We start from the raw sequence: 14,284 nt of genomic DNA on the forward strand, positions 1-14,284 counted from the left end.
TTGTGAATCACTGTCATTAGTATCCACACAATTATTCATTCAAACCATTTGTGTTAGCTGTTATTGACTGTGTGTGTGTGTGTGTGTGTGTGTGTGTGTGTGTGTCAGGGAGAGAGAGGAGCTGCAGGAGTGGATGGGCGGCCTGGTCAGGATGGAAAGCCCGGCCCACCTGGATCTTCAGGTTTACGGGTCAGGACTCTTTTTTAACTACAGATCAATTGTTTGTTGATTTACACACACACACACACACATACACACACTTTTTTCTTTTGGCTGCTTCTGTATTTAGAGGTCACCACAGGCAATCATTCTGGCTTTTATACCTTATTTGGCAGTCTTTACATTGGATGCCCTTTCTGATGCAACCCTCCTTATTTTTATCCGTGCTTTACACTAAGCTCAATGGCTTAGCTGGTTGGGCACCTAATACAGTCACGTCCACGCAGCTCTCAAGCCAGATATTGTGGCGCCGGCGAGTAGGAGGGATAGCATCAGGGCCGCAAATGAGCTGCCTTTGGCAGTTCAATCAGTGGTTTAGGGACAGACACTCATTCATACACACATACATTCATACAACAGACAAACATATAAGCTGCCTATCCAACCCTCACCGCAGCCACCCCACTCCCAACAACAGGATACACGGCTACGGTGAGCTTAGACACCACTGCCGCAAGGCTTTCTGGGTAAAGCCCGTGCCGGCCTCCAGTGGCGACGCTACACTGCCCCCTCCCTAATGGTCAACTGTCCCGGTGACCCACTCACCAGCGTCCACTGGGTGGCTCCATGTCCGGACCGCACCCCATTACACTGCCGAGCCGCCGTTCTACCCACTGCTGCACCTGGCCTACTGGAACACCGCACTGACCCGATCAGTGGGCAGGGCACAAGGAGACGAACACCGTCCTCCCAGCCACCAGTAACACATGCCCCCGCAGCAACACCTGGGCTAGCGCAATCGGACAGATCAGGCATATTGGCCCACCAAACCATCAGAGCCACCCAAACACCACGATCCCACTTCTGACACCAATGTGGCGCCGGCGAGCAGGAGGAATAGCATCAGGGCCGCAAATGAGCTGCCTTTGGCAGTTCACTCAGTGGTTTAGGGACAGACTCTCATTCATACACACAGACATTCATACAACAGACAAACATATAAGCTGCCTATCCAACCCTCACCGCAGCCACCCCACTCCCAACAACGGGATACACGGCTACGGTGAGCTTAGACACCACTGCCGCAAGGCTTTCTGGGTAAAGCCCGTGCCGGCCCCAGTGGCGACGCTACAATATTATTGCAGCTATGATGGTGGGCAGAATTTGTTCACCTGTTTATCTACACAATTTGAATAGGCAGTCATGAAGGATTAAACTTGCTTACATTTGTATTTGTTAATATATATATATATATACAGTATGTGTGTGTGTATATATATGGTCAAATATGTAATATTTGCAATAGCTTGCCATTGTACCTTAAATGTCAGCACACATGATTACAAAACAATGTTGCTACTTAACAGGCTGTGCATTGACTGTTTTACAGGGTGATCCTGGTAAAACTGGAGAACCTGGCCGAGATGTAAGTATGCACTTTCATGCAGTCTTTTTTATTCATTATTATTATTTTTATTTAATTTTCATCCACTAGAGGGGGACTGCTGAGTAATTTCCTATTATTGATTCTAATGAAACATTTTGTAAAAAGGTTTTTTTGTATTTTTCAGGGCTTAGCAGGACTGAGAGGACCACAGGGGCCCCCAGGACCAATTGGGCCCCCAGGAGCTGCTGGCACACCTGTAAGAAATGTCACCAGCATTTGTACCTAGCAGATGGATTTTTACAAATGGTGAAAAAGCTTAATCTCACAGTGAAGAAATGAGAAAAATACAACCCATATGTACATATTTGAGCTTACAGCAATAATTACAGTGATTACATTGTTCCAATTAACCCAGTTTTTGCCCCTATGTTCAGTGTGGAGAGTGGTTTGGCATAAATAGAAGAATGACTACACTGTAAAGAACCTGATGCCTACTGCAAAGTATGGTGGAGGGTCTGTGATATTGTGGGGCTTTTTATCATTCAAATGGTTTGGGAACATTGTTATGGTTCATAGTATCATGGACTTTATGAAATACTAGGGCATTTTAGTTTTTAAAAGAAACTAAAATGGGTTGGCATTGCATCTTCCAGGTAGACAATAATCCAAAACATATGTCCTGACCAAAAAAAAAAAAGGCAGTGCAGAAGAGAGGACCTAGTACCCTGGATGACCTGGAGAGATTCTGTGGAAAGGAATGGTTTAATTCCCTTCTCTGTATTCTCCAGCCTTGTAAGATCTTATAGGAAAAGAATCAGGGGTACCAATAATTGTGGCACATGTGGTTTTGTTGAAAATTATTATTTATTGATGAGGGTTTTTTTTTTTACTTCAGTTATTTTTTTCAAGGTGATATTAAGCTAATTCACAAAAAAATTATTTCTAAAATGCTTCTTACATACATGTGAAATATATGTAGAACAACACTGCAAATAATGAAGGGCATTCAACAGTGGGCTTAAGCATCACCAACTTAAAACTAGTTTGTTTTGTTTTAGGGTAAACCAGGTGATGATGGAAAGTCTGGACCTCCAGGAAAGACTGTAAGTTTTAATTGAAGTTGTGAAAATAACAAAACATCATTATATCAATATATTAACATCACAATACATTTAAATTCTTATGGTATTACATCTGTTACCTCCTGTTACATCTATCTCTTTAACACAAAAACTACCAACATAAGTATTTATAAATTTCCATAAGAGTTCCATAAATGATTTTTTTATGGAAAATCAACCTCAAATCCTTTGCACTTGCACAACATAATTTTACTTTGAGGGTAGAGCTCTAATCCAAGTATTAACAGTCTCTATCATTCTTGCACTCATACTATTGTTACAGGCCTGAGTCTTATTGAACAGAGAGCTTTATATCTATTTAGTTGAGTGTGAAAGTAGTTTTTAAGCTCAGAGGCACTCTCTGGAACTGATCACTGCTTCATCTAACAATGTTTCAGATGTGAACTCTACTGTGAGGTGTGTGAAAATGATCTGCTCCCAGAGCCAGGCATTTAGTAAAGTGATTACTTTAAATGACTTTCTATTTCAAGTTGCACACAAGTTATTTTAAAGTGCTTAACATTTAATACTTTTTTATAATTAAAAAAGAAACAGCACATATACAGACATTCTCACAGTAAAACAGCTGACTGACTGAAATCAAGGTATGAAAAGCATTAAAAGTGTAATTTAAAAAAGATAATGATAAACTAATGACAGTGAGCATTATAGATTTTCATTTTCATCAACCACTTTATCCTGTTTGGGGTCACGCAAGATCTGGTTACACCGTATAACACAGGGTTTAAAACAGAATACCCTGCACAGGTGACACTAGAATGCAGGGCTTCAGCCACCTCCTTCTTCAGACATAGCCAATCATGTCTGTGTAGACGCAGGGTGGCACCCGGCATTATAAATTATAAAAATAAATTAAATGTTAAACATTTATGTATTTTCTTAGCCAGGTAAGCTGATAAATGAGTAAGGTAAATACATATAAATGAATGTTTATTATACTGACAAAGAACATTGATGATTAATCTGATATACACAAGTTGTGTTGTAAAGTTGTGTGGATTTTAGATCCACACAAGTGTCCTGTGATTTATGTATGCAGCTACATTTACAGGTGCATCAAAAAATTAGAATAGAATATTCAAATCCTGAATAAATTATAATACATTTACATTAAATAATTGAAACCATAATAATAAAGACATGCACTTTTTATCTATTATTTTGCAAAGACTTTGTAGATGTCAGATGTTGTGTTAAATTTGCATTGTGCAACTAAGCTGCTTTTGGGATAGTGCAAAAAAGAATCTGAAAAAAGCCTCAAATCAATGTTCTTAAAATACATTAAAACATTTTTAATAATAAAACAGCTACATTGCTGTCTTACCCTGCAAGTACTTTATTGGTTCTGCTTTCATGTGAATTTCTGTATGAGAATCATCACCATGAAATTATCATCATGCTGCACTTCGTCCAGCTGAGTGAACACACTTTTACCTAATGAGTCCATTAAATCTTTCATAATGAGAGCATTAACCATCGTACTAAATTGTAACTGAGCTTAAATAATCAGCAGTTTTGACTATAATTACAAGACCGATGATCAATCTAATTTAATTCTAAAGCAGCACTATTTCTGAGATAATATGAATGATTTTTTTATCAAGAGTAAATGAACCCTTGTGTATTTATTAACAAAGCAAAATTGTTGGACTATTTTGCTACTCAATAGATGTCTTGAAAAGATCATATCAAGAATACCATGCAATGCTGAAGAGAATAAAAAAAACAGAAATAACTGTGTGTTCACGCTGAAAGGTAAATAAAAATGGTGTCAAACAGCACAAAGAAACACTCTGCTCTCAAATGAAAAACTTTTGCAGAAAAACATTGTTCATAAATAAATAAAATAAAATAAAAAATAAAAAAAGTCAAATTGTCATTACAGGTGTAAGAAAACATATTTATAATGGAATTGCTTGTTAAATTAATCATGTTCTTCAAAAAAAAAATAGGGTGAAGATGGCGTCCCTGGGGAGGATGGCAGGAAGGTAAGAAAAGTGTTTTTAATTTTAGCTTAGGTTTTGTAATTATTGAGTGTAGATAGATAGATTAGATAGTTTGATCATGTCTTGGCTGTGTGTGTCTACAGGGTGACAAGGGAGAATCTGGCTCTCCAGGCAGAGATGTAAGTCATTTTCTTTGAACATTGACTCTGTCTTTGAACATTCACTTATGGTTTCTCTTTACTTGACTTTAAAAGTGTGCCCAACCTGGATTTCTGCTAGTCTCTGCCCTTTTAACAGATTTAAAAAATGCATTGAACACTATATTGAGCACAGGGCCACAAAACCTGGACAGTTAGATTGGAAAAATGTTACCTGATCTGATTCATTCTAAATTCCTGCTGTGACTTGCAGATGGTGGGGTCAGAACTTGCCATGAACTGCATACAATCATGGAACCAGTCTGTCTTGTCAACAGTTTAGATTGGTGGGGGTGATGCAATTTTGAGGCAAATGCTTTTAGGTACATACTTTCGTGCCGCTCTAATATTAATGGATAGACTAAGTGCTTTTTGTCATTTCTCTTGTTTCTGGCAATTACCCTTATCACTCTTCCAGTGACATTGCAGGCTAGATCACATTACAACTCATCTTCTGCACATTTGTAACCTATTCCACTGTAGATCCTGACTTGTAAGTTGGCATTACACTGCAGAAATGTGTCAGCAATGTTAAATATGGGAATATATTATTTCCACATTATTTTTATTTTTAGTATTTGCCCACTTCCTGCTGCTAATTATGATGCATCATGGGTAGAACAATTACCAACCTGGGGTGAAAATTAGCACATGTTTTTTTCAAAACACGGGAAGTCAACTACCTCGTTCTTTCAAATAATTTGTCAAATTGATGTGTTTGAAGGAGGATAAGATAAGATAGCCTTTTATTATCCCACAGGGGGAAATTTGTATGTTTGGATGTTTACTGTCTGCTTTTAGACACAAATTCCCAACTGCCAAATTGAACTGTCAAAATCTATCAGTCTTAAACTTTTCATGTTTCAAAATCCCCTGCCCTAATATTTATATTTCGTTAAAATGATTTTTTTTTTTTTATTATTATTTTTTACATACATCAGATTATTTTAAATATTTAAAATAGTGTTCACAGTGGGGAATACAACACAAGCAGGTCAAACATGGAAAATTGATCATCATAAATCTAAAACACAAGCAATGATTTAAACCTAAAAACGACATAAGATACAAATTACTCCTGTCGAAAGTCAGGAGCATCATCAGTGACTCCACTCATCCCTGTCACAATGTGTTTACCTTTTTGCCCTCGGGTAAAAGGTACAGTAGTCTACACTGCAATACGGTCCGATTTAGGAATAGCTTTTACCCGACTGCCATTAGACTCCTGAACAGAACAAAATAACCAAATACTGATGCAGATTAAACCATTTGTGCAAAATCTAATATACAATATTGTAATGTGCAATAACTTAATGCGCGATATCATAATGTGCAATAATGTGCAATGTGCAATAATCACGTGTAATTATCACTATGTGAATTTTTTTACATGTGCACTACTCATAGCTATGCAGTAACCATTTGTAATAACCACTATGTGCAAATCTTGGCATGTGAATTAATATTAATATATGTAACTTTTAATATACCTATTTCAGTCTTTTACATTTTTATATCCTTCATTTTATATATGCTCTATATTTTAAATCTGCAGTGTTTTTAGGATTAACCAAATGCTCGTAATTTAGTTTGAAATGTGAAATGACAATAAAGTTAATCTTGAATCTTGAAACTTAGGGAACCTAACAGAAACTAGAAAAAAACTAACATTAATAATGTTCCATTAATGCGACACATTCACCGTATGACTGGTGTAATACAGTGCAATGTGACACATCTTCACAAAAGATAAACAAATAATTCGCCCATAAACATGTAAATGAATGTAATTATGGAAGCCATTTACAGTAGTGGAGTCAGTAAACTTGTGGAAAAACTTCCACAGCTGTGTCCATTCCAAGTGCAATGGTATGTCCCATGATTTAAAACAATATGCATTCCTTTATCTCTTTTTTCTCTTTGTCAGGGTCAAGACGGGCTGAAGGGGGATCGTGGCCCTTCAGGACCCACTGGACCAACTGGGCAGCCTGGATCCCCAGGGGTCCCAGGTAACATTGGACCACCAGGACAGGTGTGTGTGTATATGTGTCTGTGAGAGATCAAAGCATCAATGCTCTACAATTTTTGCTGGCCTTAACATCTCTTTCTTTTTGCTCCTTACTTGCAGGTGATATATATTAAAGGAGCTGATCCTATTCAAGGGCCCCAAGGGCCTCAAGGAGTCCCAGTGAGTACAAGTACACCACAGTCTTTTGTAGATTCCATTAATTTAGCAATCTTAAAAGTATAACCAATTACTTAAAATGTATGATCAAAAACAGAACTACTTCTACATTTTTATAGTTTTATTACATTATTCTTTCAGGGATCACCAGGAATTCCAGGCGATCCTGGATCAAGAGTAAGTTAGGATTTTTATTCTCCTTTCCCTGGGTGTAATATTTGCATTAGGTTAGCAAAGGATAGCTTGAGTTCATAGCCTCTGTATGCTGTTTAGTTCCATACATGTAGTATAAATTAGGGATGTTGGATATTAATTGGTTAATTGCTGCTTGATTTCATTTGAGAGTGCAGCTACAGTCTGTTGGAGCGAAACACACCTTCATACCTACCCTCTGTGCCCACGCGTCAGTTTTGTGTTCATCTGCATGTCTGTGTTGAGTGTTTGATTTGGAATTTTAATGCAGTTAAATATTGTATAAATAATCTACTAGGAATTCAAATTACAAACAGAAATGATTTTAGGTCACTATGGAGGCTGACTGCATGTTAAACATGTGGATCTGTGTGTAATAATGAGGATATTTTGCATAATGCTTTAGTATGAAGGTAACACTCTGCTTATCATCTTATACTTATAATATCTACACTAATACTGTCAGGAAAAGCTTTAATATACTGACTGCATATTTATTTATTAGGATTAGTTCTGATGTTTCGTTAGTGCTTGTTTTGAACTGTTTACTACTGATACTGAACTGGTTCTGCTCACTGTATTTATATTCATCTTACTGTTCTACATTACTGCCACATTCACTGTTACACTGTTTATTAAATAAGGCATTAAGACTTATTCATATGAAGCTCAGTGATGTGCTTTATATTCTGATAGGGTAAGCTTTTTGTTTATCAGTTAATTGTTGACTGTATCAGTTAATTGTTGTATGACAGTTGTTTATCAGCTAAAAGACATTGGCAAAATTTGCATCCCTAGTATGTACCTACTAGTGCACACATCATTATATATAGTTTAAAAATTGCTCAAAGGGGTATTTTTGCTATTGTAATTTTAAGGTGGACCATCTATGCTTTTAACCTACTGAAATAGTACATTTGTTTTTTGTTTTATAATCAAGACTACAGTTTTATATCTTATTCCTAATTCTTTATTATGCCTCCCTGTCAGCTTAGACTGTTTTTATCCAACATTGTGTGTAAGTTCTACAAACTAACAAGAAATCAGCCCTTTCTGACACCAACAAGCATGCCACAAAGTCATTCAGATGACATTTTTTTTTCTCATGTTGATGTTTGACATGACAATGACCTGTGTCTGTATAATTTTATACACTGTGCCACTGCCACATGACTGGTTAATTAAATAATTACATGCCTAAGGCTGTGTGTTTCTAAAAAAGTGGTCATGCCAGGGTATGCATGTTTAAAAATTTCACATCAAACTTCCCTTTATAAATACTCTTGCATTTGCAATGCATTGTTTTCATTAAAATTAATGACAACGATCATTTTAATGAATGTGAAAATGCCCTGGTAAATATGGTTTTAGATTCTCATGTCCTGGAATTTCTATTGAGAAAAACCTCGCAAACACACAAGACTTAAGTCACCTATTGTGTATGTTGCTCTAAATGAATAAATAACTCACACCTACTTTTTATAGGGGGAGAGAGGTGTACCAGGCACAAAGGGAGATCAGGTATGTTCTATTAGACCCTTTTATTATTTGTATGCTTTATGTTTTGAATTTGAATGGATATATTTCTCATTTTACTCATCAATCTACTTCTAAATTTGAACCCCTTTGGTAGCAATTACAACAACTTCTTGAATACGTCTCTAAAAACTTTGCACACCTATTTTTGGGCAGTCTATCCCACTCTCTATCCCAGATCTGGTCACCAAGAGTCTGTGAACTGCCATTGTCAGGTCTTTTTACAGATGTGTTATAGGGTTTGAGTCTGGGCTATGACTGGGCCAATTAAGGGCAAGTTCAATTTGGCCAGATGTTCAACTCTAGAAAGTTGGAAGGTTCTGCCATGCTTTTTTCATAATTATTATGTTGAATTATTATGTTCAAAGCCGTAAATATTGCTTTATATTCTTGCCCTGATCTGTACCTTTCCTCATTTTGATCATGGGGGTCAACAGACAGTTCCTTTGCTTGCTTTCTGTTCTGACAATTGAAGCCCCCTTGTAGAGCCGGTGTGTGCCTTTCCAAACTATGTCCAAGTATTAAAGCAAACAGGATGCACACAAGTTGGAGTGCCAAGTCAAAGTGTCTGAATACTTAAATTGTTTTAATCATAATGGGTAATTAAGTGTAGATTTAAGATGCAAAATCTAATCTGCTACAAAGTAAAACCTTATTGTGTCATGGATTTGCTTTGTCTGCTTTTTTAAATTTATGTATTTATTTTATTTGTTGTACTTGTCAGGGAGATCCAGGAGAAGATGGATCACCTGGAAAACCAGGAACCGCTGCAGTAAGTATACACTCACTCAACCCCACATTTTAGTTGGCAAACCAGTCACAATAAGAATATTCTTCCTTTTTCTGTTTCAGGATGTGAAGAGAGCACTTTCAGATAATAACATTGAGGTATTCAGAAGATTAACAATGAAATGCCAGTGCTTTATAAATGCAGTGCTTGTAGAGCAGATGTAAGAAGTTCTTGTTTTGTTTAGATTAGGGATCTGCAGGCGGTGCTGGAAAAGAAGGACATAATACTGCAGATACCTGACTTTTCAAAGAGAACGGATAAAGGACAAAAAGGAGAGAAAGGAGATGGAGGAGCTCCAGGCCCGTCTGGTGCAGATGTAAGTGTTTGTGTGTGTGTGTGTGTGTGTGTGTGTGTGTGTGTGTGTGTTTGTAAATGATGGGCATGAAAAATCATTTTACATTGACAAAATATTCACTTGAGTGGACACTGTTTATTTCTGTTATGGGCACATGTAGTTTTATTGAATTTTAATAAAGTGAGTATACCAATCATTTGAGGGGAAGGTCACATGAGATAAAGCCTGTTGGAAACTAAAATTGTTCTGGCACACCTGTTATCAGTGATCTTGGATAAGATTTACAAATCCACAGACACAGAGCATGTAAAATTTATATTCAAATTATTTATATACAGTGCCATGAATAGTGTTTGTTTTTCTATTTTAATTTTCACACACGTTCATTTAGATAATAATATTATTATTATTATTATTATTATTATTAACAACCTGATTATATTAATGTGTATAAACAACCTGAGTTTATACACTGTCATGGGAAAATAAGATGAGATGATAGATGATCGTGGGTTCTTACAGAAGTGGAATAGCTGAAGAACAAGAAACAGAGCTGTGTCCTCTCTCTTTATATTGCTCTAGTCACAATACATTGGGTGTTGGACTTTGGAACCTCCATTCTGTTTTAACTGTTGTTTCTTATTTTCTTATAACAGCTTAATGACAGACATGTTGCTTATCTCTGTACTTTAGACTCCCAGACACATCTCAACCACAATATAACTAAGGATTTAATGCACAAAACAGCATAAAACTAATATTCAGGTGATATTAAACATAATCTAATTATTCCATAACTACACAATATGGTTAAAAAAAAAAGTTCATGTATTGAAAAAAAAGGCCATCCAATGCAAACTGGACTGGCTGAAAATAATATAAGATTCCCACTTCTTAAAAAATTCACTACCTAACAGTTTTTGAAAATTTCTACCACTTCTGTTCTGGTAGAAAATAAAGTTTTGCAGTGGGGGGAAGGTTATCTGCAGGCTTTTCTCACAGCTAGCAACATTACCTTTACAAGAATTGGATGTTTGGTGTAACAGTTGACTTCACATTGTGTCTGTCTTTATTGAAGCTGAATGAAAAGTTCAGTTCTTTTTCAATTTCTATGCAATAACTGTGGTTAAAAAATAGGATTTATACTTTTTGGATTTGTTTGCATGTTAACATGTGTTTGTGTGTGTGTATGAGCATGTATTTTTATAAAAAGAGTAGAAGCATACAAATTAAGTGGTACCTTGTAACTCAACGTCCTCTAAACTCAAAATCTTTGAAACTCAACGCCCTTCATCAAGAAATGTGTACCCTTAAACTCAATGTGTTTGCAACTGCTGCTTTAACTTGAGCGGTGGGGTAAAATGTCATGCATTTAGAGAGTCTAAACGATTATCGTTTAAAAAAAGGAACTTAATGTATTAAAAGAATGACATAGAAACACTAAACCTCTTATTTGTTCTCTCCACTAATTAAGAAGCATAAGGAAACAATAAAGAAGTAAAGCTAAAGAGCAGGTTTTATTGTATTTTTGATTGATTTATAACTCTTTTTTTATTGTATTTCAGTGTTTTTATATTATATTTGTGTTATTTTCAGTATGTAAGTGTCAAAAACAACCCCATCATTTTACATTAGCCTAAAATATACGCAGTTCCACGGTACCATGAAACTCATTAACAGGCTTCCCATACAAAAAAATACCTTAATCTCAACGCCTTTTAAACTCAACGCCACTCCCAGAACCAATTGACGTTGAGTTTCAAGGTATCACTGTAGTTTCTTTGTGGCTGTATGCTGCATGACTGTTATGCTTCTGTTGCACTTTTACTGGCCTGTGCAGTGGTGAGTAGTAGGAACTGAGTGGTCCTCAGGAACTGTCCATGGTGATGTGGTTCTGAACTGATAATAATGACTGCCCACTTTTTTAGCATCTCTGGTTTCCAAATTAAATTTTACACATAATTTGTCTGCAAACACTTGAGCAAATATTTAAATGAAACATTATGAAAATTAAACCAAACATACCTGATAAACCTTATTTAATAGTATATAAAATGAAACTTGCAATATGGCAATGAATCATGGATTTTATGACATATCAAATCAAGTCATCAAATCAGTTTCCACAGCAAAAAGTGCTGCTTGCTTTATGTTTTTGTAACACTGTGTGTAGTGTAGTTTGTGTCCATGTATTGTTTTATATGACAGTTTTAGTTTTGTTCTTCATTTTCACTGTGTTAAGTCTAATTGATAAATGATAGCTGGTCAGCAAAGTAAATCTTTTAAATCCAAGGTGGTGGATCTAAATAGTGTTCAGTGTCAAGCTTGTTTGTTTAAACAATATGATTAAAATGAATTCATCAGAGGCATTAATGACTAGCAGTTTTACTTCTGGAGTTTTACTGTCTATAGACCATCAGAGACAAAGTTTATTCACATTCTGATTTGTCTCTTTTGTTTTATTCTGTACTTTCCTGGCTTACAAAGTAAGGTTTTACATTTTTGTACAGTTTTTCTCCTTAAATCTCAGCGTTTTAGCTTGCTCTCATTGTAATCCTGTTTTACTACTTTTTTCTCTTGCTCTAAGGGTGCTCGAGGCTTACCAGGTGAGCGAGGTCTGAAAGGTGATCAGGGTGACAAGGGGTCTCCAGGTCCCCAGGGCCCCATGGGAAGGGCTATAGGAGAAAGGGGCCAGGAGGGTCCTTCTGGACAGGCAGGGGAGCCTGGCAAACCTGGCATTCCAGGTGTACCAGGACGAGCTGGAGAACTCGGAGAGGCTGGTAGACCTGGAGATAAGGTAAAGAACATTTATTAGCTTTTATTGAGTTTTATTGATTTTATGTTTAAAATGTGTTTTTACAATTGACCACCAGAACATGCTTAAATTTAATAGAATAATGGACTGTTAAACATCCAGGTCAGTGTAATTTGGCTAAATGTTCAGGTTTGCTGTGACTACAGCCTGAACACAAGAACAAAAAAACTACATACAGCAAACACTATGTCTGGCAGAAAACACTGCACATCACCTGATAATACTGTCCTTACAGTAAAGTAAGGATAGCATGGTATAAATTATGCTATGTGAGTGCCTCTCAGTGGCAGATAAAGAATCTGATTGAGCATGATCTGCCATGGAGAATGGGTTAAACTGCACTTATCCAGGTGTTGAAAGTTTGAGAGACGTATTCAAGTCTTGCAGCATTTTTTTTTTTAAACTATTCAACAAAAGGTCCAAATACTTGCAAATGAGAGTGTTCACTTTATTCATGTGGTTAAATAAGTGCAGATTGGGTAAAAATGCCAATTATATTTAATCAGAATTGAACTCATTAAAGGTAAAGATGTGGATTTTTAACACATTAAGTTTTAACTTCATTTGGATTTTTATAGGGAGAAAGAGGAGAAAAAGGAGACAAAGGAGATTCTGTGAGTACTGATCATTTTTAAACCACTCAAATCTTCACTGACAGCTGTTTATGCATTCGATTTCACATTTCACCTCTTTTAAGGGTAAATCTGGAGTCACTGGTGTAGCAGGACCCCCTGGACCTAAGGTAAAAACAATTGAAACTGAATATTTACTACATCATGTTTGTGGTGGTAAATAGATTAAAGTACAGGACTAATTATAGAAATGTTATGGATTCAAGCTTCACCTCTACCAACCTGTCACTCACTAGGGATAAAAGCATCTGCCAAGTGACTAAATGTAAATGTGTACTGTGTTGCGTATTCTAGGGTGACTCAATCGTTCAAACCATGCCTGGTCCACGGGGTCTGCCAGGCCCTCAGGGTAATAAGGGAGAGGATGGAGTGCCAGGGCTTCCTGGGCCTAAGGGAGATCGGGTATGTACTTTTGTGTGTGTAACATTGTGTGTGTGTATGCATACACATTTCTCTAATGATTAATCATCATTCTTTATCATTTAGGGTTTTGCAGGTGTTCGTGGAGAGAAGGGAGAGAGAGGGGAGACCGGGGAAAAGGGCAGAGATGGCTCTCCTGTAAGTGTTTAGAATCCTAAAATGAGGCTGATTTGACAGACAGCTATGCTGCTGTTTGTATGTTATGGTGATAATGTTATATGTTTAGGGGTTAACAGGAGAAGCTGGAAAACCTGGACTGGATGGAAAGCCGGTGAGGTTTACTTGTTTTATACCTTTGCGCCTCACTGCAAAAGATAAATTTGTATTATGCATAACATCAATTTAATTATGGAATTAATTTTATTTAAATGAAAATATTTGTTGTTTGATTATAAAGCTATGAATGCTGTAATTGTTAAGAGTATTTTAACTGATTAACAGTAGGTTTCTGATTTTCACCCAAGAAAGGGGGTTTTAAGATATTGTAACATGCTTTTTAGTAGTCTATCTTAGGCATTTACAGCCATATGATATGAGGTCCAGATTCCAAAAACTGTACCAGGTAAGTGGCAAAGTGAAGGCTTAGTA

The 14,284-nt window shown here is 36.5% G+C and overlaps 1 protein-coding gene across 1 annotated transcript in view; it reads left to right on the forward strand.

Moving 5' to 3' along the window:
- col7a1 (collagen, type VII, alpha 1) overlaps positions 1–14,284 on the forward strand; it is an 89,169-nt gene that overhangs the window by 45,176 nt on the left and 29,709 nt on the right. Inside the window, exons 59-77 of the mRNA XM_062998143.1 lie at positions 109–189; positions 1,550–1,585; positions 1,731–1,802; positions 2,605–2,649; positions 4,641–4,676; positions 4,778–4,813; positions 6,759–6,863; positions 6,960–7,019; positions 7,158–7,193; positions 8,694–8,729; positions 9,469–9,516; positions 9,597–9,632; positions 9,719–9,850; positions 12,417–12,626; positions 13,223–13,258; positions 13,342–13,386; positions 13,571–13,678; positions 13,763–13,834; positions 13,923–13,967. Coding sequence (XP_062854213.1) covers positions 109–189; positions 1,550–1,585; positions 1,731–1,802; positions 2,605–2,649; positions 4,641–4,676; positions 4,778–4,813; positions 6,759–6,863; positions 6,960–7,019; positions 7,158–7,193; positions 8,694–8,729; positions 9,469–9,516; positions 9,597–9,632; positions 9,719–9,850; positions 12,417–12,626; positions 13,223–13,258; positions 13,342–13,386; positions 13,571–13,678; positions 13,763–13,834; positions 13,923–13,967 — 1,275 coding nt within the window. The remainder of the gene's footprint in view (positions 1–108; positions 190–1,549; positions 1,586–1,730; positions 1,803–2,604; positions 2,650–4,640; positions 4,677–4,777; positions 4,814–6,758; positions 6,864–6,959; positions 7,020–7,157; positions 7,194–8,693; positions 8,730–9,468; positions 9,517–9,596; positions 9,633–9,718; positions 9,851–12,416; positions 12,627–13,222; positions 13,259–13,341; positions 13,387–13,570; positions 13,679–13,762; positions 13,835–13,922; positions 13,968–14,284) is intronic.

Source organism: Trichomycterus rosablanca, chromosome 6 (genome assembly GCF_030014385.1).
Source record: "Trichomycterus rosablanca isolate fTriRos1 chromosome 6, fTriRos1.hap1, whole genome shotgun sequence".
Taxonomy (NCBI): domain Eukaryota; kingdom Metazoa; phylum Chordata; class Actinopteri; order Siluriformes; family Trichomycteridae; genus Trichomycterus; species Trichomycterus rosablanca.